General features: G+C 38.2%; 2 protein-coding genes across 2 annotated transcripts; one reads left to right on the top strand and one right to left on the bottom strand.

The window, feature by feature from the left end:
- Positions 1–2: 2 nt before the first annotated feature.
- LOC145770146 (WD repeat-containing protein 75-like) lies at positions 3–25,700 on the bottom strand. The gene is made up of 17 exons (XM_082581732.1): positions 25,537–25,700; positions 23,053–23,182; positions 22,387–22,534; positions 21,705–21,909; positions 19,363–19,464; positions 18,895–19,133; positions 18,686–18,754; positions 18,475–18,584; positions 17,065–17,167; positions 16,569–16,656; positions 15,928–16,064; positions 15,361–15,529; positions 13,930–14,111; positions 4,326–4,471; positions 858–1,025; positions 512–642; positions 3–282 (listed from the first exon to the last, which is right to left on the bottom strand). The coding sequence occupies exons 1-17, from the start codon at positions 25,614–25,616 to the stop codon at positions 123–125; spliced, it is 2,367 nt and encodes a 788-aa protein (XP_082437858.1). The 5' UTR covers positions 25,617–25,700; the 3' UTR covers positions 3–122.
- On the top strand, positions 5,635–12,623 carry LOC145770118 (uncharacterized). Its single transcript, XM_082581701.1, has 5 exons — positions 5,635–5,727; positions 7,939–8,106; positions 8,540–8,746; positions 9,045–9,168; positions 10,387–12,623. Exons 1-5 carry the CDS (start codon positions 5,635–5,637, stop codon positions 11,295–11,297), a joined length of 1,503 nt encoding a protein of 500 aa, XP_082437827.1. The 3' UTR covers positions 11,298–12,623.
- Positions 25,701–27,494: the final 1,794 nt, after the last annotated feature.

Below are 27,494 nucleotides of genomic sequence, written 5' to 3'. Positions count from 1 at the left end.
GACTCTGCATTTATTGCAAACTAATATTACACAAATTTGCGTTGATTCAATGTCTGCCACACAGAGACAGAGTCAACGTAAATGCAACGAGTTTTTGTTTTGACTAGTCCTGTCCTTCATGATCAATGTTGGTTTGTGAATTTATTAGCAAAGAAACCTTCCAACCAATCAAAGTCTTTCTTGATGGGGTCAACCTCTTCAGATGTGACGTCATCCATAACTACGTCATTGGCGTCAATCGCTCCTTGGGCATCTTCGAGTGGTTTGCGTTTAACAAGAGAACTGAAAATAATAAAATAGAATAGTAAAGCATTAAATTTCCCAAATTGCACATATATTGATCCGTACTTATTTCGCTACATGTCTGTACAACTTTCCGTTTTGTAATTGGTAGCGCGCATCAGAGAACAAAATCCGCAGACATTTGGGCTCAACTCTTAGAAATCTGAATAAAGCGATGGAAATTTTTATTAAAATACAAACTACACTTTTCTCTCGAAGTTTTACTCACTCGTCAAGGTTTCCAACTTTCTCTTCCTCTTTTGTTGCATCGAACAGAAGAGAAGACACGAACTGATCACAGAGCATCGACATCGCAGGAAGGACGTGCACAGGGGTGTTCAGAATGTGATGCATTGCCTCCTGAGATTGAAGACTCGCAGGTGAATAAGACGGGTTTACATTATATGACCAAAACAGTGGAAAATACGAGGCATTTAGCAAAAACACGATTTCAGCATTGATGTGTAGTTTTACATTAATTCGACTTTGCAAATACACTACGCCGTGAATAAAGTTGAGAGAATTTTTTGAAGAAAAACAAACTTTAAAAGATCTAAAGTTCTCATTGTTGTCACCTCCATAGTGGCTTGGCGGAGTGACGTCCTCGTCAAGTCCTCTCCAACTTTTCCAATTTTTGTCGAGAGCAGAGAAGACATAGGTGTCGCTATTGAGCCCTTAATGCTTGGACGTGATTGGTTGCCTTTGTCAGCGAGGTCGGCGACGTCGCTTAATTTGTGAACCGTCTACACATAGGAGGGACTTTAAAATAGTCTCATGCCAAAGACAAAGAAACATCGCCAACCGTAAGTTACACGGCAACAAGGACAAAATATTTGTTTAAATCTTAATGCCAACTTCAATGCACAGTAAAATGTTAAAAGCTAATCAAGGCTAAAAGCTAGAACTCAACATCTTGATGCACGAGAAAACCAGAGTGAATATTACGTATTTTAGATCAAGAAAATCTGAAATTACATCGGGTTCTGCCGTATCCGCCACACAAAAAGGCTTACTTTATCTGATTTACAAAATAATGTACTTTTTATAGGCTATACAGCAGACTTGGACAAAGTAGACGAAAAGCGAAATGTCGATAGCCTACTGTATTTCTAATTTTAATCTAATTTAGTAAAAGCTTGCTTACTCTAATTGTAGTTCTAATCTAATCTCCAATTTCGCCAAAGATTCTAGTTTATCCAACAATATTTTTCAGCAAATGAAAGAAAACTGCGCTTTTAATAACATCATGCAAAGAAAATGCAACAAAACGATCCAGATCAAAGTGCCATCCTGCTGCCATTTCATCGCTTAACCAGCAAAGTTATTAAAAACTCGAATAATTCATTTGCGTCACAATGCTTATTATGACGTGTGATGTAAGAAAGATTTTAGTGCTGTGATGGTGGTGGAACGACACTTTGATGCAGAGTTGCCATATTGGCGTTTTTATCCAAACAGAAAAAAGATATGCAAACAACTTGGTCTTTTTTCATTTTATGTGTGCTTATTGGTTCTTTTTATAGTGAATTGATCGAATGATTTTAAATCGAACCAATATTACTGACTTGCACCAGACACAAACGGTAAGCAAAAACATTTTCAAAACGGGACTTTACATATTAGTATTGCATGTTGCAATGAGGGTTTTGCTTTTACTCGCATAGCCACCGGTCAGAACAATGAACTGACGACTTTAGTTGAAAGTGTCAATGAGTACATGATAGTATTTAAAAGTGCTGTAGGGAAAGCAACTTCTTGTAATGTTTCATTGAGAGGTTTCTTCTCAAAAGGCAACAAAAAGTAAAGGCACGTGCGACATTTCGAAAAACGTAGTTCACGTTTGCAATCACTCGTGATATGAACCAGATTCACGGAGTTGAATTACATCACAAAAAATGACGTCGTACGTCCGGTCGTCACGTGACAACCACAACTGCCCTCTCTTGGCGTGACGTCATATGCATTGTTCCGCAAACTACACTGGACTCAACTGACACAATAAAACAAAAAAGGAGACATTTGACCTCAACCTATCACTGCCTGCGTATTGATGTGCACAAAAAGTCAACCTCTTAAAAAAAACGCGACAACACATTCGTATTTCATAGTTTGGGGCTTCGAATTTTATATGATGCCGTTGAGAGCACCAAAAACATCGTATTGGAATGGAGTAGAGGACGGAAATGACACTGGTCGCCAGACCAAGAAAATTGCATCTTTTGATGTTTGAACGGCCGAGCAGCCCTTTTTCGCTATAATGGAAAAGCTTGAAAAATCCAACGTGAGCTTTGTGAATAATATTTCTCAGAAGACACGAGGACTATTCCTCGTTAATTTTAAAAATCATGCTCCATGGTATTGTTTCACTTGCAATGCTTTCCAATGTGTGTGTGAATTTGTCTTATAGAGGTAGGGGTGTTCAATTTCGATTATTTGAATATTCGAAATTTAATTTGTTTTCGATTTCCGAATTTCAATTTCGAATATCACAACTATTCACTTCACTAAACAGCAAAATGAGATTTTATTGAAAGAAACGACATGAAAATTCGCTAGAAAACGCGAAAAAAAGCCATGAAAATTTGCGAAAAAAGAACACAAAATAACGTCTACAGCTCCAGGCCCATGTTGGTGTTTATGAACACAAGCTGATCGACATGGTCACCCGTCAGTCGGGATCTCAGCTTCGTGAAGGTCAGGCCAGTTTTTGAAAACGATCGCTCCGCTGGAGCCGAGGTCGCTGGGATCCCAAAAACTTCAAGTTCATTTTCACAGCGAGCGATTCACTGCCGCGACATTTCACTGCAGAGTGCAGAGGTTTCGACTCGAAAGCGACATCGAGTATGTTTGCAAGCGCATAAAGCTAAACGCACGCTCCGTCTACGTAGCAAATTATGTTGTTTTTGGGTGCATTCAACATCTGATGACATTGAATCGACACAAAATGGTAGATTTTTGCTATGTCCCAGGCAACAAAATCAGTCATTTTTACATTGATTCAACGTCTGCAGACATTAAATCAATGTAAAAATGACAGATTTTGTTGTCTGGTGTTGGATTGTAGCATCGCAACTCGTCCATAGTGATTATAGCTGTTGCGGTTTGCATTCAAAAAGTGTTTTCCTGCTGCCGATCGCTAGTTCATCTATTGTTTTATGTAGGCTATCAATATTCAATACAGCATAAAAAGTTGCCCCCACACAGAAATATGCGTGGGGGCCTGGCACCCACGCAGGCCCGTAGCCAGCCGGGGGCCTCGCCCCCCCCCCCCCCTTGGCAAAATCTCAACATTCTCAAGCAACAGCTACAATTATGATTTTGCCCATTTAAAGTTTTTCGCCCACCACCCCCCCTAAAAAAAAGTTGCCCCCCCTTGCTCTGCGGTCTGGCTACGGCCCTGCCCCCACGGCTTAGGCGCCTATGGATTCGGTAAAAAATTGATAAATCTGCGACAAAGCTCAGCCTACACTTTCTGCTATTGCACAACCTAGCTATCTTCCTTCTTGAGAGAAATTTGTGAAATTTGGCATTAAAAATGCCAACCTGGCATCCCTGGTGCAGGACTGGCCGATGGACCCGCGAGAACCCTGGCGAGAACGTGTGATAGTCACGTGATCGACGATGCGCATGCGTCGAAGTCTTTTTTCGCTTGCAAAATGCGACAAGACAGATTTCGCGCCACTCGCGTTACTTTCAACCACGTTCACCCGAAAGGACTGCTATAATTTCGAATATGATCCGATACGAAAAACGAATTTCGAATATCACCTTAATCGAAATCGAAAATCGAAATTGAACACCCCTATATAGAGGTACAGTAGACAATAACGCTTTACCGGGACGTGTAGTTTTAAAATTTGTCTGAACTTTTGAACGATTATGAAGCGATATATACGGGTCCACAAATGTGAACCAACAGTCCAACACTAAATAAAGTTAGCCTTAAAATCGATGGCGGTTGACAAACATGCTTTGTGATAACTTTTCTTCAAAAACTAAGTAACTACGCAATGAACCAACAAAAGCAAACACATTATACTTACAATATCACTAGATACCAAGTAAAGTGAAGAATTATTGAGCCAATCTATCGTTTCGTCGAGGTCTGAAACGAAGCAAGCTGCCACGACGTTGATGTCACCTTTGCAGGAAAATATTGGATTTCGATCAGATGGTCGAAAGACGTAAACTGAAATTTTAAGCAAGAAGAATTGTAAGTAAGAAGTTAGTTCAAAACTAAACTACGGCTTAGCCAAGCTGGAAGATAAGTGGCAATAAGACGAGGTAAGTGATCTCTACATTACCATTACACTCGTGCGCTCTACATCGCTCAAGCGTCTCCCTCCATTTTGTTTCAAAGAAGCCTGGTCATCATCCTGAAAAATCAGGGTCGACCAGTTGTCTGCAGAGACTCCTCCATTTTTCTCTATTGTTGGCATCTTCATTTTCAAACGTCTTTTTGTCAGGTCATGCTTCACAGTGTCTTCCCATGTTTTGTTTGGTATTTTTTTCCTCATTCTTCACTACCTTATTTCAAACTAGCTTTGTCAGATTGTTCACATTCATTCGTTCAAGATCATGTCCAATCTATTTCAGACTGTTTGCAAACACTGGAAATCTCCAGATTCTGTGTACTTGGGTGAAATTAAATACAAAGATTTGCGGACAGACGGTGGTAAATAAAACATTGCCGGAGTGCTCCATGCGCATCAGGTTAGTGCATCTACGTGTTTACAATTTTCAACTGGCATCAAATCAGAAAATCACAAGCCAACGACAATTGGGAGGTAGGTGGATGGATCAGTTGTTACACTCAGATCAAAATTTCAGTTTGGAATGTTTTTTATCTGTTTAACCGGATTATCCGATTTGAAGTGCAAGTAACCAGATTCCCACGTAGCCCACAGCTTTTACCCAGACAGAAAAATCGGTGATTTTGACATTGATTCGTTGAATCAATGTAAAAATGACGGGTTTTGCTGCCTGGAAAGTAACAAAAAACAAGAATTGTTTTCAAAATCACAACAAAACGTCATCATTCCACTTTCACAAATCATAAAATGACGCAATGGACACGTAACCATAATGCCTGTGTGGCAACATCCGGTTTGGGCAGCCTTCAGATCTTGCTGCATATGCACAAAAACACGATTATGAGTTGCTTTAACGTCGTCTAACGGTAAAACAACAAAAGTGACGTTTCTTTCAACACCGTGCAACACAACATGCAATCCAGAAACAAAACACAACGGAAGTGAAACGTAGTAGTCTTTCCTTGCTTGATGTCACAGATACAATGAGAGGATAGATCATGAGTGATGATAGACAGGGCAGCATTGTTGGTTCAGTAAAATGGAATATCGTTGTGTTGTTTTATTAATTATTTTATTGAGTGGCGATAGTTTACGCAGTGAAGCAAAATCAGTTAAAGAGCCTGCAAATGTGGTAAGTGGTGCAGATTGGATTGCCATATTTTTAATCGATTAAAAATATATTAACTTCGTGTTTGTTTGGAGAAATAAAGAGAATATAAGTTTTTTTTAGAAAACTATCATTATTGTTTCACCGTAACGAACACTTAAAAACGTCCAATAGATTCAATAATAATTATTTTTGAAAAGAAGGCTTAAACTGCTAATTTTTTATCTGCAGAAAAGCATACATTTAAGATTTGCATTTCGTCACAAACTTGTTCATAAAACTTAAATATAAAAATTCAATAATAAGTGTGCTGCTTTAAATATTCCCTTGAACTCATAACCGTAAACAATGTATTCACGTAGTGGAAACGTCAGGACGCGTAACATTACGTTAGACTTTACTGTGAATAGAGCTAATGGATTAAATGCATTTGTAAGACTTACCAACATATTTTCAAAAACTTTAGCAAATAAAAATAAACACCGAACTGAATAGATGGCTTTGCAAACACAGATTTTATGCAGCAACTAAAACTAAACAAATTGACGTTTGTTAACTTTGATATCTTGGCATAGTTTATCTTGTTGAAATAACCTAGCATGTCTATCACAATTGTAGCAACATAGCGTTGTGTGAAAAGCTTTTTTTCGCAAGGTGTGGCACAAAAATCACAACCTAAAATTTATCAAAAAGTTAGACAGCTATACAATTTGAAACAGACCGTATTGTGAATGCATTGGAAACGATCGGACATGAAAAGCACCAGCCAAACGGATATCACGTCAGAGCTGCAACAAATAAACGGGAAACGATGCCATTCTATTATACTGTACTATAGAATAGATCGTTGTCATGGTTGTGAATAACCAGCGGAAAACAAAATTGGAACATCACGGTTGTGCTACAATTCTGCAAAGCTACACGTGGCATCAATACTTCATATTGTTCAAACTGCTTTGGGAGAAAAAAACAACAATTTAACCACTACAAAGTACAAAAAGTTTTAAACGAAACTGCAAAATAAGAGTTAGGTTTGTATCTACGATGACTCTACTGAACTCTACTCACAATGACGACTTTGCTTCGAATCAAACAACATAGATATGAGGCGGCGGTCGATTACCCAAGTGGAAAGAATACGGTGCGATACTGATGAGCCCAGCCTCATGGGCGAAACACGTGTCTATCACTGTCTATTCGATGCTACAATCGGCTGCCCAGAAACTTAGAGATACATACCTAACACTGACAAAACTACGCTGGAACAAGTTAAAAATAATACAACAAAGTCAACCTCTTCATTTTAACAAGCGAGAGAACCGACCAGGTGGCTTTGGCTTGCATGAATTCACAGAACGTTGCAGCAAGAACGGCTTGCTTTAACTGCAGACCGATTAAAAACATTGAAACATCAATCGCAATAGTTCGCAACAATAGTTCGTAAAATAGGTTTTTACATGGCCACCTGGAGATGTGGCCTGATTTGTCACATTTTGCAGATTTTGATTACAGCTACTGCTAGTGCTTGACTGACATTTTTTGAGATGTTTTTACTTTTTGCAGTTTCCTAATGACAAAAAACTTTTTTGTTGCCTTGGGGAAGCAGTAGCAAATGAGAAAAAGTAAGTTGAAAAACGCAAAATCAGACTGTTATTGAAAATTAACAGTCTGACTAAAATCTACAAAATCAAATTTTCTTTGTTTTTCAACATGTGAGGATGTTAAAACCAATTGTGTCATCTGGGGAAAAGAATAAAGAAAGCGTAAAAATCTAATTTTTAGAAAAAATTATTTAAACGTTCGTCCAAAGTTAGAAAAACTTGGAAATTTCTGCAAAATGTGACAAATCAGGCCGTATCTTTAGGTGGCCATGGTTTTTAGACTGTTTTAAAACTCATTTTAATTTCCAGAGCGCAACTAATTAGCAGACGTATGGTCGACTGGTCGTTACGTTACTTTTTTGCTGAAACGGACGTTGAATAAGTTTTTAAAATCCTGCAATAACTGTGTTTTCAATATTATGTTCAAGGCGAAAAAAGGGATTGAATAATTTTACTGAATATGAGTGAAATTACTGTACTTGTGCTTGCTGTTCAAAAAGAAGCATACGCTTCAAGCAGTCAACAGACGGTGATGCAAAACAGTTTAACGATATAGGTTAAAAATGTGCTTGTACCAAACAAAAAAATATGGTGAAGTTGAGAAGTGTACTGTTAATAATAAATATTTTTCCAGGTTGGGTACGAATGGGGTTCTTGGACGCCGTGCAGCTCTGCAAAGGATTGCCAATGGGAAAGATACAACACCTGCAGCCAGTCCATAGCTCCTCACATCACATGTCGAGATGGATATTGGCGTGAACAATATCGAAGTTGCCGAAAATGCGAGCAACCTGGAATCTGGGTAAACCTCACCTAACTTTGATACGATATTATTGCGGGCAATGGAGAGTGTAGTTTTGTGTAAACATTCCTTCGAGAACGACAGTGTGGATCATAAACAACGTGAAGATGATATTTGATGTGTCTTAATTCTTGCCCTATGGTAGCCTGTATCGAAAAGTTACGCGGCGTGACTTAAAAAAATATAACATGAATCTGGTTCAACTTTCACATAGATTTCCAGAATAGTGAGCTAACCTACAGACAACTTATTCTGTAGTCTTCATTTGAAATACCATAAATATATGATAGTAATTTGGTTGAATAGTGTTGTTATCGGTTGAGTCTAATTATTACGGCTACGCTGTCTATCGTCTAATTATAGTACAGCAAATTCACTCCTCTCCCAAGTTTGTATCACTTGAAACAAATTAAGTTTATGTTGATATGTTCAGTATTTAAAGTCATTCTCGAGCTGTGAAGGAGACACTTGTGAGAATCGGGTGAAGACACGCACGTACGCGTGCTCGGACCACATTAAGCAGCCGGGATGCGAGAAAATCCACACGCAATTCTGCAACCAAGCGAAAGAGTGTGATGGAAAGTGGAGCACGTGGGAGAACTTTACTCCATGCATCAAATCGTCTGTTCATTTTGTTCAGGTGCTTGCCACATTACCATTTTATTTTAAACTTTATGGGGTAAAAACAGTGAAAAAATACCCATAAGTCATCAGCTCAAATGTGCAAAAGTTGATAACTAACTGTATAATGCAATTAAGTACTACTTGTAACAGAAATTGGAATCAAATAATTTGGTCGTTTTATGGGAATTTTATAACTCTGCGGTGACAATCGCCTCGTGTGAAGGTCATCAGGAACACCAAGATTGAGAGGATCGTTGGTGTTTATTGTGCTGTTGATTGTTCATATGCTTCACTCGGATATTATTGAACTTCAGATACGGAAACGATTCTGCGTGAAGTTGAATCTAAGCAGCTTGAACTGTGCCAAGACGGCAAAGATTGATCAGACTCAAGTAGTCTCCTGCAACCCATCAAATCAGCCTCAAATCAACTGGCCAGGTATTGAAAAAAAGCATTAAAACTGACGGTGATTTAGCGCATAGAACGCTTTTAGACCACTTATGGTTATAAACAAAATTTACTTATTAGGGACTTTTCAAACTGGTTAAACTTGCATTGAGGAGCTGAGTGGAAGATTTGCTATATTTAAGCAACGCAATAATTATTTTTGGTGAAAGTGCCATCAGACGTTCGCTTAGCTCAGGGGTTCCCAAACTTTCTGTTCATCGGTACCCTTTGGTCAATTTATAGATTCGCTCGTGTACCCCTAAAATTTTTCACATATTTTTGGGTTTAGAAAGTTTAGATATTGCAACAAATTAACAGTAGAGCTGCATTAGAAGATTGCATACATGATATTTTGTACCAATCAAAGCACACAAAGTTATTTATAACAATGTCATCCAAGGTTAAACAAACACTACAATCAATCAATCAAACAAACAATATATCGGCTAAATAAGTGTGCTGTGATTGGACAAAATAACTCATGTGAACTTGGTAGTTACTGTAGTTGTATAGTTAAAGCTTCTACTGGGGTAAAAATGTGACTTACTAAGGAGTTTTTAATCTCAGGTCTTCAAATTATTAACATCATCACGTGATAAAAAATAGTTTAAGGCAGATTAGAAGGTATTATATGGAAAGAATATCCTTATACTTAATCTAATGCACTCCTTGAAAAGTCGAAATGCACCCTTGGGGGTACGTGTACCCCAGTTTGGGAACCCCTGGCATAGCTGTTAGTGTTATAAACCCAACTCTTGAGTCTTGACAATACTGGCTCGGATAATGCGGCAACGTTAATATTTTTTATTTATAAACGGCAAAATTCTTTGATCTGTGTATAAAGAATCACGAAAGATATGGAATCATTTTGTCTAAGAATCCTCTTCGGTCGCGATTGCAGCAGTTCAACCTGCGTCGTTCACTAGCAAAAAGATGTGACTTCGTATCCAAGAGTGTTCAGTCATGTGACAGAAATTATGTTTGAACCTGGCATGCTGTGGTTTTTATTTCGAAAGAAGTTCTTGTGTTTTTCACAAGTTTAATTAATTTAATGAATCTGTGGCATCCGAAGGTCAGAGAAAATATGAAAGCAATGAGTTTCTTGTGTAGAAGTGAAGATTTTAGTTAATTGTGTAAGTTCGAACTAGCCTAAACTGGTAATAATACAACACACAAATTGTGGTAAAAGTTTATTATCAAACAATTTAGGTGCAACATCTTCGATTGCCTCAACACAACAAACTGTATCAACAACAACAACAAAACAGCAACCGGGAACAACTACAACGAAGCAACAACCTGCATCAACCACATCCATTCAACAAACCGCATCAACAAAACAGCAACCTGCATCAACAACGATTCAACAAACCGTATCAACAACAAAAAAGCCACTAGAATCAACCGAAACGAAGCAACAAACAACGTTTAAATCTACAACAGAGAAAAATAAACTGCCTTTATCCACAACCGAAATGAATAAGTTCAACATTCCGGAGGCAAAACTCAATAACAGAAGCAAACAACTTGCCATTACCACACTACAGACTCCCACAACCAAACAGGAGGTCGTTGAGCCTCAGATATTAGATAATTCATCAGTAATTAAAGAATATGTGTTTGTGATCCAATCAATATTTATTGTGTTGTTACTTGGCATAATACTTTACCTTGCGTGTTATATTAAGCGTCGAAAAAAGAAAAAGAAAAGATTGTCGTTTGAAGTGGCTACAAACCAGACTGACCCATCAACAACATACAATCAGTTCCGGTTTCCAAACAGCACTCAAGCATCAGAATACGAACATATGCTTCCCAGAGCTCACATGTATCGGGCATCTTGCCCGAATCTTCAGCGACCGTTACCAGTCACCCCCTCACAGATGAGGCCCACCAAACCCCCTCGTCGACACAGGCCCGTTTCAGAAATCCACGCAACCTTCAGTAGAGCTCATACACATTCCAAAAGACGACTTACCCTCCCAGCAACCTCATCCACTTGTCACTCAGCCCCGGTTTCACCAACTAGCAGAGAGTCGGTGTATAAGAATACATACACAGGTACACGCTCTTTGCAAAGAGGTGATGACTTGGACGAATACGTGAAGCCTTTCAATTAAAAGAGAAAACAAATATTATTGCTGAAGGAAACTGCTAAGTGTCCTTTCACGTTGCAATGTTGGTGACATTTGAAGAAACTGCTTCGGAATAATTGTGGAGTTTGTTGGAACGCTCACACGTGAGGATTACAGTTGTCCAACAGCAATGCTGAAAGACTGCACAGTGCCAGAGACATTGATGATGGCTATCCCTCGTCTTCGAGAATGATGGTCTTCGCAATAAAAACGCTAACGATGAGTTATAAAATGGCTAATGAGTCCAATCTTAGCTTTAAAAGTTCGTTTACATTTGGGACATTTAAGATCATTTAGGACCTGTCTGTTGGACTGTTGGTAATAGTAATAGACTATTCAGATGATTTGTTGAAATTGAAATTCCTCTAGCTGTGAAAGCCAAAGTAACATTGCATGATTATTCTATTCATTTGCGCATATGTACTCAAAATATTCTCTCGCTTTAAACCATCTCAAGCAAAAACTTTCGGAGATGAACACCTCAATGCTTTAGTAACATAAGCAGTTTCCATCCCTTTTCAGAATGTTCACGCAATACAACACGCCACGACGATTAAAACACTTGCAATTTTTTTTATCGAAGCATAGACTGCACTAAAACATTCATAATTCCGATCCAAGTATGTGTTAAAAAATATTTCCACTCCAAATATAGCTTGCTTCGCTTACGGGGTCGTGAGTCACGACTCTTGACCTCCATGTTGAAAAGCTGAATCAGAGGTCAACTCCTCATCAGAAAGGCGAGCTTTTCCAGCCTGGTTCACTACGCAGCGGATGAGATGACAAAAGGTCATTACGAGTTAACATCACGTGATTGGTATATTTAAGAGCATGAAATGATGCGTTTCCATCGCATAATTGGCGGCGTTATTGCTGGACGCCTTATTGAAACATTCCAGTAATTTTACCACCAATTTTACCTACACAGCTGTGTAATAGCACATGACGTTTATTACCTTTGTTTTTTATAATCGCAATACGATATGAAGAAGATGCTCTGTCCACGACAGCTTGCTGTTTTGTGATAGTATTTGAACAACCAAGCGCTCATTGTACTGTATTTAGTGAGTAGCAAAAAAATCAATCATTTTCTTATTTTTGTTCTTGTTTCCACACAAAGTGTTGCCTTTTTTTTGAAATATACATGCACAATTTTTAAAACAGTGTGTATATTTGCAGTTTAATATATGTAGCAAAAAACGCATGAATTCGGTATCATCAAACAAATGTGCATTCTTTGGGCAAGATGATAAATCTCGTCTACAAAACAAAATCCTCAATGGAATAATTAAAGTCCTCAAAGGTGTCACACACAACGCGCTGTCAGCTTGGACAGATAAACACCACCACCTTGTGGTCGAAGGTTCTGTTCCAAACAATTCGGACAATGAAATGTGATACGATATACAAAGGCTGCCCAATAAATATGTTCAGTATTTAAAGTCATTCTCGAGCTGTGAAGGAAACACTTGTGAGAATCGGGTTAAGACACGCACGTACGCGTGCTCGGACCACATTAACCAGCCGGGATGCGAGAAAATCTACACGCAATTCTGCAACCAAACAAAAGAGTGTGATGGAAAGTGGAGCACATGGGAAAACTATACTCCATGCATCAAATCGTCTGTTCCTTTTGTTCAGGTGCTTGCCACGTTACCATTTTATCTTCAACTTCATGAGGTCAAAACAATGAAAAAATACCCATAAGTCATCAGCTCAAATGTGCAGAAGTTCATGACTAAGTTAACACCGCCCAACAAAAACTTTAAAGTCAGTTGGAACTTTCTCAAGTTTTATAAAGCACGTGCAAAAATGTAATCTAAGTTGAGACCATTAAATCAAAGCATCAGTTTAATAGACCATAGCCCCAAGGAGAGCCGTCGGCATTTCTCTCTAGAGCAGCATACTGTTCATATTCATGAGAGAAATCAAGAGCCATAGTCAAAGGGGCGCCAACCCGCAATCAGTCAAAGTATCAACATCACTATAAATGAAATAGTAAAGCTCCATCCATTTCTACTCTTTGAACTCCACTGTGATCTAACTCTAGCCTTGCAAATCCTACAACTTTTCTAAAAACCCTACGAGATCGTTCGATAGAGGAAGAGATCCTCAAACCTCCCTCAGTGAGCATGCCACGCATCTTGTCTTGAGCATGCCATGAACTCTAGATAATATGTCCCTTTCGCAACTGAAAACGTGCCTGCAGGGGACACAAGTAATCCAGTATGGCAGCTGATTGATTTATTTTGAAGGGCTGCAAAACTCACAAAAGAGCCGATTCGTCAAAATATCGCTTTTCATCCTTTGAACTAAAAATGGAACCCACGAAATCAACATAGTCTTTTTTGCTCGAGTTCCAACCTTCCTACCACTGCAATGCTGCACGGAATAGGCAAAATGACATATTGAGGACATTTTCAAAAGCATTTTCAAAATGCTTGAGCATGAAAACGTTATTATGTCACACGGCTAGTGTTTTCCAAGGAAGGCGCAGCTGATTTATAGCCATAAGATTTGTCCGAGAGTTAAATAAAAAAGATACCAACTAACAACTGACATGAGTAAAACCTTTTATATTTCATTGATGGTGAGAACGATTATTCGAGAATCTCACCTTTGTTGCGCTTTGTGAAAACCGCCATGTTTTCTGAACACTTGTCTTCAATCATAAAGTTGAAGTCTGAAACTTCAGAATACCACTGAAGAGAGCAAGAGATCATATTCCAGCACTGTATTTGATCCAATGTGGCAACCACCAGGAGGTGAGAGCATGACTGGCGACCAAACAGAACTGATCTGCAAAAAAGAAAGAAATGACAGAACACACACGGGTGTTGGTAAGGTTCCAGCCAAAAAAGTTGCCGTTTTACATCATTTCAGTGTTTGATAACGTTGAGCAACGTAAAAAGAGGAACTGGTTAGCTGAAGTGTCACTACTTTTCTTTGGAAGAACACAATTACAGCGAGCGCAACCTCACAACGAATATTAACGTAGAATCGTCACAAACTTGTCCTAACGCCAGAAGAGAAAGAGATAAGCCAATAGCTCTTCCCCAGCTCGTAAAATCGATCCTTTTTACGCAAATTCAACGTCTGCAAATAAAAAAGGGGCCTACTTTACCAGCCGGGTCTCTGCCAAACATTTAATATTACATCAAACAAAACGAAAAGGTTAAACTCGGAAGTGATAAATTTTAAAATAAATTACTACGCAAGCATTTGCTGCCAAAACTTACCAGAGGACCGAGCGTTATGAAAAATAAACAAAATACTGTAGTGTAGACTGTAAACAAAGTTATGTCGACAGTTTAAATCGGGGTTGGTTTTACTTGCAAACGCTCTTGGATCAAGCTTTTTACAAAGTAGATGCTGCATAAGTACTTCAATGAAGTAATAACATTGAGGTTTGTTTAACAACCCACATGTATTCATCTATGCATAATACTTAAACACATGACATACATTTCATGTTTATTCGACATACTTGCATGTACTATTTGTTTTAGTGTGTCGAGTTGATCTAGACGTCCTTCATAACGTGCATTAATAAGCTAACTGCCAAAAGTATAGTCGAATGTATTTTGTTTAAATCTTCATTTGGTGCAGCAATCAATGTTGCAAAAAGTGGCTGTCCAGGTAGCAATATCCATCATTTTTACATTGACTTAACGTTATGCATGTGTTCAATCAATTTGTTGGTGGATTTTTCTACCTAAGAGCAAGACTACTGTGAACGGAAGTTGTGTGAATGAAAACGTTCTATAGACGACCAACTTCCCGCGCCGGTGGGGATTTGAACCCGTGACCAACCAAACGTTAACCTAACGCGATTTCACGCTTCCAAACTACAAACCACGATTCGGCTGGATTGTCAGATCGCGCACTAGCGAAACCTAACGGTTATTTTTTAACAGAACATGTTCTGTGATGATTAAAACTCCGAGACGAATGTAAAAATAAAGTAATCGTACTAAACTATCTACCAAAAATAAAGCTCAAACAATAAGACAGAACGTCTCACACAAGTAATCAAGGTCACTCTTACTTCACGGCGACGGGAAAAGATGATAGAACAGTAATGTCTTCAACCGCGTCGGGCTCACAAATGGCCACAGTGCTTCCTACCACAAGAGCAAGGAGAGATCCGTCTTCGGAAAAGGCGGAGTCTACAGCTGGGAGTTGCCGATAAGATGTGGATCCGTCACAAAACCAACCTATATATGAAACTTTGTCAACAAAAAGCTAGTTTCCAGTGTAAATAATCTTATAAATCATCCTTTCACTTCGAGACGCCTCTAACTTTTTCCCAAACCGGGCATACGTTTGGACAAAAACAAGCACCGAAATTGTTACATTTTTTGACTAAACTAAGAGTGCTTAACTACAGAATGAGTCTTGTATTGCATTTAATTAAAAAAACAATTATTTTTTCACAAAAGTAAAATAAAAACCAAAACAACCTTGTAATCATGTTTCACTGCTTAAGGTGCTACATAATAGTATATCCGAAAAAACAAAAAATATCCCACCTCGAATTGTTTGAAAATTACTTGTTTTTATGTCGACCTAACCAGCGACAAAACTACATCGACTGACAAAGGAATTCACTTGCCTTCGTTGGTCTTGACCCAAATCTTGATCGACCCGTCCAAGGATGTACTGGCGCACATGGCAGCGGACGGTTGGAAATTCAATGACGTCACATCGCTGTTGGAGTGGGGTGACGTCACCACCGTCTCCAATCGCCAGCTGCAAACATCATGGGAGGGTTATGACGATTGCGTTACAATGAAGAGGTGAATTTAGAGAAAAGGTTTAGCTCTAACGCCTTTTAACACACGAGAAATATTTTGATTACACTTGCAGAAACATGAAAAGTATTGAGGAAAGCGTCGCACTGTGTAAAGAAGATGATTCACCAAAAGTAAACAATATTCAAAAACTGTCATTTGCTAATAAATTTAACAATTGCCATTCCTTTACAAAACCAGGTATCTGAGTCGGTAGAACATCTGCACATAAAACCATTCAGGCAACAAGCAGTGAACATTCACCAACAACCAGAATAATAGAAAGACCAGTTTTCATCTTAAAAGAAATCACCACTGGGTTCATAAATTTTCTTTTTAAGAAGACAGCAAGCTCATGATTACGTTGCAACATGGTTGCAATATATGCTTTGAAGAAACGCCGCACCAGTTGACAGCATAGAACATTCTACAGAACGTATGCGACACTAAAAGCAGACCGTACCTCTGCTCTGTGTTGTCGTAGGTCCAAAACTTCAACTTTTGATCGCGTTCGCATTTCTTATCAAATTCGAGAGTTGCCATTAAATTTTCTGCAAAAAAACAAACAAGTAAAACATTCAGTGCTTGGCAATAAGAGCAACACATACTAGAGTTAAAGTTATATTTTAACAAACATAGAATACTTCAAAAAGTTGCACGAACTGTTGTTAAGAAATTTTCAGCAAAAAATGCATTTGTTTATTAACTTGAGGTAAGTCTATAATACTATAATACAAATGTCACGTTTATGTCGAATCAAAATAAAGTGGCTGTACTTCTTTGTTATTTGCAGTACTTAAAAAAAAAAACATTCAATAGGTTAAACATGGTATTGTCGGTTTACGCAACGTTTGTAGCTAATTTTATCGCAGTATTCGAACTCCACATGCGTTCGAATCACCACATAGATTTTACTGCCCGTAAAAACATGAGCAAAACGTCACAACACAGCAAGCTACCTTTTGTCCTGGTTTTGGTGAATGCAACTTTGGTGATTACAGTTCTTGACAACGGCTTTTCTAAATCCACTGACGAAATGAAATTACGGCTGATTATATCCAACTGCAAATGCATGTAAAAGACACCATAAAAACTGATTAGTAAGTTTGAAATAGAGAAAGTGTGCAAGAGATCGTATAGTCGATTACGATAAATAGTGAATAAGGATAACCGCAGAGCGCAGACGTTAAATTAATGCAAAAAGGATGGATTTTGTTGAGTTAGAATCATACCAAGGACAACTTTAACAGAATTGTTTTTGTGAAGAAAGGGGCGTTCTTCCCGGCTATCAGCACAAGGCTGAGCACTCACTAGTACAGCGAGCAGCTGCGATTCGCCAACCATAACGGTGTAGCTTCCACGCTAGCCATTCAGACCATCCAATCAACAATATGTTTCTCGGCAGCCGATTTGTAGCAAGAATTGACAGCGATAGACACGTGTTTCGCCCATGAGGCTGGGCTCATCAGTATCGCACCGTATTCTGCCACAAGTTTGTTTCTTTGTTTCCACACTTTCTTTGTTTCCACACCTTCCACACTTTCTTTGTTTCCACAAAGATAAGAGTTAAACTGACTGGTAAAGCGGTGGTCGAATAAACTTGTGGCAGAATACGGTGCGATACTGATGAGCCCAGCCTCATGGGCGAAACACGTGTCTATCGCTGTCAATTCTTGCTACAAATCAGCTGCCGAGAAACATATTGTTGATTGGATGGTCTGAATGGCTAGCGTGGAAGCTACACCGTTATGGTTGGCGAATCGCAGCTGCTCGCTGTACTAGTGAGTGCTCAGCCTTGTGCTGATAGCCGGGAAGAACGCCCCTTTCTTCACAATGTCCTCTGCCCTGGCGCCTGCTGGTTTTGTTGGCTCTTTCTTTGTTTCCACAAAGATAAGAGTTAAACTGACTGGTAAAGCGGTGGTCGAATAAACTTGTGGCAGAATACGGTGCGATACTGATGAGCCCAGCCTCATGGGCGAAACACGTGTCTATCGCTGTCAATTCTTGCTACAAATCGGCTGCCAAGAAACATAACAGAATTGTTTTTGTCACAAATCAATTTAGCATAGCTTAACTCAGATGCCATTAGTTTGAATAAATCTTAACTTGTCGCAACAAATGATGCCGAATTGGCACAAACATCTAGTCAAAAAAAAAAAAAAAACTTTTTGCATTGACTCAACGTCATTTACTGGCTTGGTAGCTGTCTCCAATGTTCACATAGGATGGACTCGATCAAACCAACACAAGAATGCAAAATTCCAACAACCAAACCACAAACTCAGTCCTTTTTTTACATTACGGCGTCAGCTAAACGTGGAATCAATGTAAAAAAAGGACTGAGTTTCTGGTTAGAAGCTGATACTTACATTATACAATTGAGTGTCTGTGGGTGGGAAATAAAAGAGCAAATGGCCAGGCTTCCCGTTAGTGACGCAGGCCTTTGTCGCTGGGTCGTACTCCAGGCCGCATGGTAAAGCTGCAAGTGTAGAAGATTGATATTATGGTTTAAATGACTTTGGCCATTTGTGACATTGACAACAGAAAAATCAAAAAGAAAATGAACAAACAGAAATGTACCTTGACTGGCGGCTGTGAACCCTTCAAAGGTTTGCTTTATCGTGGAATAATTGGTGATAATGAGAATTGCTGAAAAGTAGTTGAGTTGGTTACAGGGGTCAAAATAATATATAAAAATTTCTTATCGCAACAGCCAATCTAGCACAACATCTTTCTAGCTCACTAGTGAAAATCTTTATAAAACTCTCAAAAAAGTACACTGCACGTACAATTGTCTGTATGCGACGTGGCATAGAGTGTGCTGTCCTCCGACACAGCAATGTTCGATATCTCACAGCCTAGTCGAGGCAGAAAATCACGATTTTCTTCGGACCACTGCACTAGCACCGCCTCGTGGCCGCCGGATAAAATCATCGAGCCGCTAGAAGTGTACGCGAGTGCACCAACAGGCAAGGAATGCCAATGGCGAACATTTGTCACGACTCCCGAAGCATCGGCGATGTTGTACCTGCGTGAAAAAGAAGCTAACTGCGAGTTCAGTTGAAGACTAAATGCTATGAATCTCTACAACTACAATATGAAGCTATTGTATAGTATACCCTTGTTACTAAGAAAACAAGTTACCAGTATAAGTTTTTGCAAGAACAGCGAACGCAATACCCATGCCAAATAACCCAGTACTGCATTTTCTATGGAAACTATATATATCAAGGTAAACCTTGTGAAAAGATCAGTACCATATTCTGATTTCTCCATTAAAATGACCAGTGGCGCATGTTTCCTCAGTGGGGTGGCAAGAAATGCATGTAATTGACGGATCAGCTTGCTTCAAAGTGTGGCTGAAAATAATAACCAAAGAGTTAACTGCTCACTATTCTTATTATTAAAACTTTGACAAGATTTCTGACGAAATTAATCATAAGTTAATCTATCTGTACTGTAGTGCTTAATTGATCAGATATATACACTCACTATTTTATATACAATCCCCAATACTTCACACAGGGAACACTTAATTTTTGAAAGGAGTTTTGAGTACGACGTTTGAGTTTGATACTTTTTTGTCGTATCCAGAATTACTCTTGGTAGTTGAAAATTTAGATTAAGTGGACGGAAAGGCAAAGAAGCTAATTTTCCTGTTCACCTTCAGACATGCCTTAACCCTTAAACGCCTATGTGTTTCACCAACCGTTATTACCTATCTGGGTCTCAAATGACCCGGCCTGTTAAAGGGTATTGCTTTATCTTTTAATTTGTACATCTTTCTTAAATATGGTTATGAAACGAATCACTGTGTTGCAATTTCACTATTATACACTCCAAAGCATACTACTTCGAAAAAAACTAACAAAATTTGCAATAATTGCAAATGTAACATTTTTTTTTTTGTGCAAAAGTAACCGAATTTAAGATCAACACTGCAAACTGTTAACAACAGAAAAGAATTGAAATAGTGTTACTTCAAATATTATAACTTATAACTTCAAAACTCAACAAATGCTAAAGTTAGTGAAAGAAAAGCAATTAATTGCAACTTTCTACTAGGCTACTAGGTGCTCTAATGTGATAGCCTAGCCATGATGACGCTAAGCACAAGAATCATGCTGCACAATCGGGGCATAAAACCGTGACTTGCAGGTGATCGATACAACACGGCTCATTACATTCCTCGCACACATGAGGTGTTTTACGATCCAGAGAGATGGACAGATGTGGCACCGCCGTCATTTACACTTTCCACCCCCATGTGTAGCTGATGATTGAGAAGAGTCGATGTCAATTTATGTATCCACATTTTTGCAGCGATAGTTTAGCAGCTCTTGGAAGCTGTTTTACTTGCACTCGACGTTGTAGCCATGGATGAAGCAAACTCATACCTAAGTTTGCCAGAAATATTTGGCGTCGATGACTTGCTTCTTTTTTCCTTCCTGGAAATTTAGCTCGGAAGACCACCATGCTATTGATACCCGCAATATTGAGGCAGTTGTAGAAGTAGGCAAGTGGCCAGCGATTTGTCCTTTTCTGCACACTGTAGTTGTGACAAAGTTGGTCAACTTTGTCAACAGCTGCTTTAGTACCATTATAGTCTTGTATCATGTCAGGTAAACCTTTATCTGCATCGACTTTGCTATCATCAAGCCCGGATTTAGGGGGGCAAAGGGTGCAGGTGCCCCGGGCCCCCCGACTTTTGAAGGGCCCCCCTACATGGAAAAAATGTGACTTTATGTTATTCTTATTTTTTTTCTTTCAGCCTTTGAAGTTTCTTCAAAATGCTGTGCAGTGCAGTGCTGGATTAATGCTACTGTAGACGTAGAGGTGTTTTGTTTTGCTCGGGGGCCCCCCGATCTAAAAGTGCTCCGGGCCCTCCATCAGCTAAATCCGGCTCTGGCTATCATTATGCATAGTTGATAGTAAAACTACTACTTTGTTTTTCCTTGGCACATACGATACTAACGTTTGCCTGTCACTAAAACCAAACAAGCTTGATCCAACTCTTTTCGTCTTTCTTGTTGCAAATTCAACGGGAAGTTCTCGCCTATTTTCAACTATACAAAACTTTCACCAATAATTGAAAAGATAGGAAGTTGCTTTATGGTTTATTGATTATACGAATTAAGTTTAATGTTTGTGGTAGCCTACTTTAAAGAGTTACTGCTGGCAAAATAAACTGTTATTCAAAAAAAGTTGCACTATTACCTGACATGGGTCTCTAGAGACCCTATAAGTTTTTTCTTCTAAAACAGCAGTAACTATTTTACCAGTGGAATATTTTTAAAATTATAAATGTGAAATGGGAGAAGAACAAATGCTTTGAGAATACTGGAAGTCACACGGAATATGGCTAGACGTCCCAAGAGATATGGGGGAAGTAAAGACAGCTCGGGTCACTAGAGACCCACATAGGCGTTTAAGGGTTAAAGGGTCTCGCGAAACACACGGTGACATGCTTTTGGGTTGGGTCAAACCAGAGCCCTTTTGAATGTCAAGCCAAGGCTCCCTTCTTTAGCTTTCCTTCCACTCAGCAATGCAGCCAATGGTTTGACACTTATTGAGAGGCACGTCACTTTCACTCTCCTACCTTATTTTCTTATTCCTTTTTGTGAAGCATGGATCTTTGTAGACACAGAACTTTCGATCATCGCTGATCACCATAAACGTGGATGAAAGACCAATTTGTTTATCACCATGCTGGGATAAATCCTTTGCTATCAGGTAACACTCGGGTTCATTGGAACCTGCTTGTGTTGTTTTGAGTTCAAACCTGAATAGCTCATTGGAATTACCTGAAAAATATAAACAATAAATTAAACTCATATAACACGAGCACTACGAGCAGCTACTTTCAACATTTGGCAAAAGACACATTGCTGTATAAAGATTCAATATTATTGAAAAGGTTTGCAAAAACTCATCAGTGGTGCAAACAAAAAGTATGTAAGTGCTAAGAAATTTCATTTAAGTGAAGGTAGCCACAAAACAGCTTATCCAACTTGGGTGCTACAATAGAACTTCTTTCAAATCACATCACTATGTACATTGCAGGATCCAGCAAAAGTGAGTAGGTACTTGAAATAGTACAGAATTGAATCTATGTTTAAGATAGGCGCAGATAGCCATATTCAGACCAACACATCTCAACAATTCATCAAAATTATTGCACTACATGTTATTGCGTGTTACCAGTGAGCAAAGTATAGATTGAGCTAGCAGTCTACCAACAACACATCTAATATATAATCGTTTTTTTTACAATAACGTGCCGATTTGTTTTGTAACAAAAGCAACTGAAGGGTAAAAAGGATGACAGAAGATTCCAATCAGTGGTTCGGAGAAATTGCAGGTCAATAATAACGTTCCATCTTCATAATCCCACACTCGAACTGTTTGATCAAATGAACATGATAGTATCTGAAAGTAGATCAAAAGTTGTTTATATACTTTCAATTCTAAAAAATAGAAATTGTAATACAGTAGTAGCTTAAATAGCATACAGCAATCACTATATATATATATGATTTTCAATACTCTCCACTTCATACATTATATACATAATCATAATGACATAAACATTAAGTCAATATATATAGAAAAAATGAGAAAAAGGCTAACTAGCTGAGCTGCTAAAGTGATCAGAACAAGATGCAGCTACTTTTAACACAAAAGAATAGGCTATATAATATACATAATTTATGATTACAAGAAAATTAGACACAAAGTGACTAAATTACACAACTACTGATAAAAACTCTATCATATAACAATTTGTTTGTATATATATATATATACCGTATTGTCCAAATATAAATATGTGGCAAATTAATTTAGTTCAACAAGATGAAATACACACATTTTACAGTAAAATGGCCACAACAAACGATGTAAAATCCACAACGCATGACAGTACAGTGTGCACAAATAAACACCACCTGAAGTTTTACTTTTGGATGGTGAGAGATACCTGTCACAGACTTTGTGTGACCAACTAAGCGTTGAAAACACTCCCCAGTTGATATAGAAAATACTTTGATAACTTTTCCACAAGGACAAAAGAGATATCTGAAATTGGACAAAATGTTAAGACATGTGCTGTTGCTTGTGAACTCTTTTTACATATTATATTTCAATTAAAGTCACTAAAACCGACCTTGTATCTATTTCATCTCATTACTTTTCAATTTTGTTATTTTTTTTTCATAATATTATCTAATTTATATATGCCGTCACTTAAAATTATGTGAAAGGTATGATTTTCCTGGCAGTCCGCACAAAACTGTGTACCGGTACTCGATAGGCCCATTCCGTTTTAGCTGATACATATTATTATTCACTTCCTTTAAATAATAGCTGTCATATCTAGAATTACAACAGTAAAGATAAAAGATTGACTCCTGTCGGGCAACACTAAAAGGCGGAAATGCGGAACGCGAAAATAAGCCGGGCTTGAAATGGTATAGGCCTATTGTCCGCAGAAGTAGCGATTTAACACCGATGTAGAAAACGCGAAAATACGATCTTGGCGTCCATATTGTTTAACATAGCGATAACTTCATCATGAAAGAATGAAATGTTGCAACTTGCAACATGGAAAAAGGCGGAAATGCGATTTTAACAAGAACTCACCACCGAACCTACTTTTATGTTGAAATATCATTGAAAGATATTGTTTAGAAGCAATTGTGAGGTCATTAAATACTTTGACTGTTTTAATTCCACAGTTATTGGAGTAAATTTCAAAATTTAATGGAATTTATTGAAATAGGAAAAAGGCGGAAATGCCATGTTTAGACACAACTCAATACCGAACATTTTCTTATGTTGAAATATCATTAAAAGATATTTTTTAGAAGCAATTGTGAGATCATTACATACTATGACTATTTTAATTCTAAAGTTATTTTGGCTTATTTCCGTGTTTCCGCATTTCCGCCTTTTAGTGTTGCCCACTCCTGTCTATTAATACAATGCTATAAACATTCGGAGCTGGTATACAAGTCTCCCCCCCCCCTGGTAACTCATGACAAAGAGGAATTGACCAAAACATGTGGATTGAAGTGTGTGAACAGTAAAGAGAAGGTAAAGTAGTTTCACCCTTATGTTTGGTCGAGTCCTGTCTTTGTCATGAGTTACCAGGGGGGGACTTGTATACCAGCTCCAAACATTCTCTTTGTCACTCCAATATGAAGTAGGCCTATACAAAGAAGTTCAAACGAATTGTATTGTGATATCAAGTTTGCATATGTCATAAAAACACTAACTGGGCACTAATAAAATGAAAAAAAGGTACTGCATAAAGATTAGACCCAGGCTTAAACTTATTCAGATTTTAGGCATGTAAATAACATTTGGCAGTGGCTATTTGACCGGCGCCGGTCTTTGAATCTGAAACACTATTTGACCGGTCATGACGTCACTCTATAGGCACTTCTTTCTTTTTCTCTTTCAAAGCAAAAGACGAGAAGAGTGCGTATATAACTTGTAAATTTGACGATTATCTTCAACTGATTGGATGGCGCGTGGGTTACGTCTCTGGTTGGTGTTCCAGAGGGAATGAGTTCGATACTTCGCGGAAGCGTTTTTTTTTAACTTTTAATTAAATTTTGACCCGAAGTGACTCAATCGTTAGGCTGCTGCATTTTTTTAGTCAATTTTTATTTTCGGAAGCCTACAGCCCAATTTTTTATGTCTTTTCAACTATGAGTTAATAAAGTCAGAGTTTTTTAATTTTCTTGAATTTGAGAATTTCTGTGGATAATTTTCCGTTCGTCATAAGAGGATGTGACCGTGTTTTCCGAACGACGCATTACATTTTTGCGATGTGACCGTGTTTGCCGAACGACGCATTACATTTTTGCGTCGTTCGGCAAACACGGTCACATCCTCTTATGACGAACGGAAAATTATCCACAGAAATTCTCAAATTCAAGAAAATTAAAATACTCTTGACTTTATTACTCATAGTTGAAAAGACATAAAAAATCGGGCTGTAGGCTTCCGAAAATAAAAATTGACTTCAAAAATGCAGCAGCCTAACGATTGAGTCACTTCGGGTCAAAATTTAGTTAAAAATTAAAAAAAAACGCTTCCGCGAAGTATCGAACTCATTCCTTCTGGAACACCAACCAGAGACGTAACCCACGCGCCATCCAATCAGTTGAAGATAATCGTCGATTTTACAAGTTATATACGCACTCTTCTCGTCTTTTGCTTTGAAAGAGAAAAAGAAAGAAGTGCCTATAGAGTGACGTCATGACCGGTCAAATAGTGTTTCAGATTCAAAGACCGGCGCCGGTCAAATAGCCACTGCCATAACATTTTGTCTACAACATCTCATCTGATTGGAGGTTACAACACAGAATCAATGAAAGAATGTATGAATATATATTATATATGAACATTGAACAATCGCTTACTTTGCATCATGGGAAAACAGTGGTCTGTGTCGAACCAGGCTGGCACCACCAGTTTCTACAACACTAATACTATTTTTCATTGTTTATTTTGCATAAAGGTATCTATTAAATTTAGGTCTACAAGCTAACCCAACCACAAAGCTTATTTGTCTGACCTCTAGTCCACATCCTACATGTACCGTACATTGTTTTGCAATAAGTACGGTAAAAAACATCTCATTTTGCTATGTAATAGGTTATCTTACTAGCCTATGTCCATTGCACAAAGGAATGCAGAAAAACTAACTGTCGCAACTAATAAGGGACATAATTTAGAAAAACTACACTAACATGTTGAGTAGCCTACAGTGTCACTCAAATGAATGATCATTGCACAAAGATTTGCTTGTTTCTTTTTTTTTACATGAATCATTTTAATCTGACTGCAAAGCTCACAGTATGTGGCTACTTTCATATCTCCCTAAAAATTACACATGACCTCGATGTTGTTCCAGAATCAATCAACAGTCAATGAGTCAGTGGCCGATGAGCCTAACTGAGGCAAATACTGTAAAATGTGTAAATCTGCAATGTAGTTCAGGAATCAGGAAGAATCATGTGGAGACAGTGTTGCCAGAATACAATAAACGATGCAACATTTCCAATACAGTACAGTAGTTTATTCCTGAATAAATATAGAAAAATCATGCAAATTTGAAACCAAACAAAATAGTAAAAAAGTAAACAAATAAACATCGAAAATTAACTGTACAATGGAAAATACTACTACAGCTACAAGGAAAAAATAAATGAAAAAAAACAGTCAAAGAATTTGAGCCTAGTTTCCACTGGGGAGTGCCCCTAAAAAATTTAACAAATATAATCTTGTTTTGATCACTTTTTTAACATTTTTGGCACTATAAGTAGAATTCGCCTATAGTGACTTTGGCTATAGTGACACTTCGCCAAAAGTGACACCTGTTGCAAAGTCCCGTTTGCAAACCATATGTTTTGCATAGAAATGACTTCGCCTATAGTGACTTCGTGTATAAGAACACTTTGCTTAGAGTGACACCACATTTCTGTCCCTTGGGCTCAAAAATTTTCGTATAAGGACACTTTACGGTGTATTTCCAGTTTAAGTTGGAATCATATTTTGTCCTTATCAGCATTCGCCAGTTCCCAGCCAGCAAATCCATTTTTTTACATTGATTTAACGTATGCAGAGGTTGAACCATAAAGGATTGATTTGCTGACTGGGTTTGAATTAAACCAACATGGGATGCGCATGCGCAGATACTGCACAGGTGAAGTTATCAATGACGTCATCATTCGTCTATAGTGACACTTCGCTTATAGTGACACTTTTTCCGCGGTCCCTTCAGGTGTCACTATAGGCGAATTCTACTGTATAATGTTTTTGTTCTTATTAAATTAGAAAGTTTAAGTAGACTACTACTGAAGGCAATAAAGCGCTTGTTACGGCCAATCTCTGTACAAATCAAACGTCATATAAAACCGTTCAAGTCTACTGAATATTACGTCATGGAAGTTGCTAGAAAATGTGCCAAAATTGCACCATTGTTCATAGACTTGTGTCAAACTTGTTTGGACTTGTTTGGGCCTGTTTAAACAGGAAATATTACATCAGCTTTAAACACCTGTTGGAATGACTTCATAATTGTCTTTCATTTATTGCGTCACAGTTACTTTCTATGTGAATTTGAGATATTGATATCTATTCTGGTCATTCGTAAAATGATTGTTTGAAAGTTGGCCGCACATTTAACTGTTGGCTTAGTGCTTGCTAGCTGGACAAAGGTTCCGTCTTTTATCCAAGTAATTTGTATTGTAGTGACAGTTTTTAGGTGTACGGCGTTGCACCAGTCATTTCGATAGCCTCGGGCTAATTTTACTGGAATACACTTTTGAATAGACGTTTCGAAAGTGTGTTTATTTTTGGGTCATTGCATGCAGAC

This window comes from Aplidium turbinatum, chromosome 5, assembly GCF_918807975.1.
Source record: "Aplidium turbinatum chromosome 5, kaAplTurb1.1, whole genome shotgun sequence".
Taxonomy (NCBI): domain Eukaryota; kingdom Metazoa; phylum Chordata; class Ascidiacea; order Aplousobranchia; family Polyclinidae; genus Aplidium; species Aplidium turbinatum.
Note: the sequence above shows the minus strand (reverse complement) of the source record. Positions and strands in the feature narration are given on the sequence as shown.

What these genes read in the sequence shown, in the direction of transcription:
- LOC145770118 (XM_082581701.1), top strand. Translation starts at nt 5,635, where the DNA reads ATGGAATATCGTTGTGTTGTTTTATTAATTATTTTATTGAGTGGCGAT. An exon ending in GCGAGCAACCTGGAATCTGG is followed by an intron (nt 8,107 to 8,539) that starts GTAAACCTCACC and finishes TGATATGTTCAG; the next exon opens with TATTTAAAGTCATTCTCGAG. An exon ending in CGTCTGTTCATTTTGTTCAG is followed by an intron (nt 8,747 to 9,044) that starts GTGCTTGCCACA and finishes ATTGAACTTCAG; the next exon opens with ATACGGAAACGATTCTGCGT.
- LOC145770146 (XM_082581732.1), bottom strand. Translation starts at nt 25,616, where the DNA reads ATGAAAAATAGTATTAGTGTTGTAGAAACTGGTGGTGCCAGCCTGGTT. An exon ending in AATGGAGAAATCAGAATATG is followed by an intron (nt 19,134 to 19,362) that starts GTACTGATCTTT and finishes TTTTTCACGCAG; the next exon opens with GTACAACATCGCCGATGCTT. An exon ending in ACTTGGTATCTAGTGATATT is followed by an intron (nt 1,026 to 4,325) that starts GTAAGTATAATG and finishes TCCTATGTGTAG; the next exon opens with ACGGTTCACAAATTAAGCGA.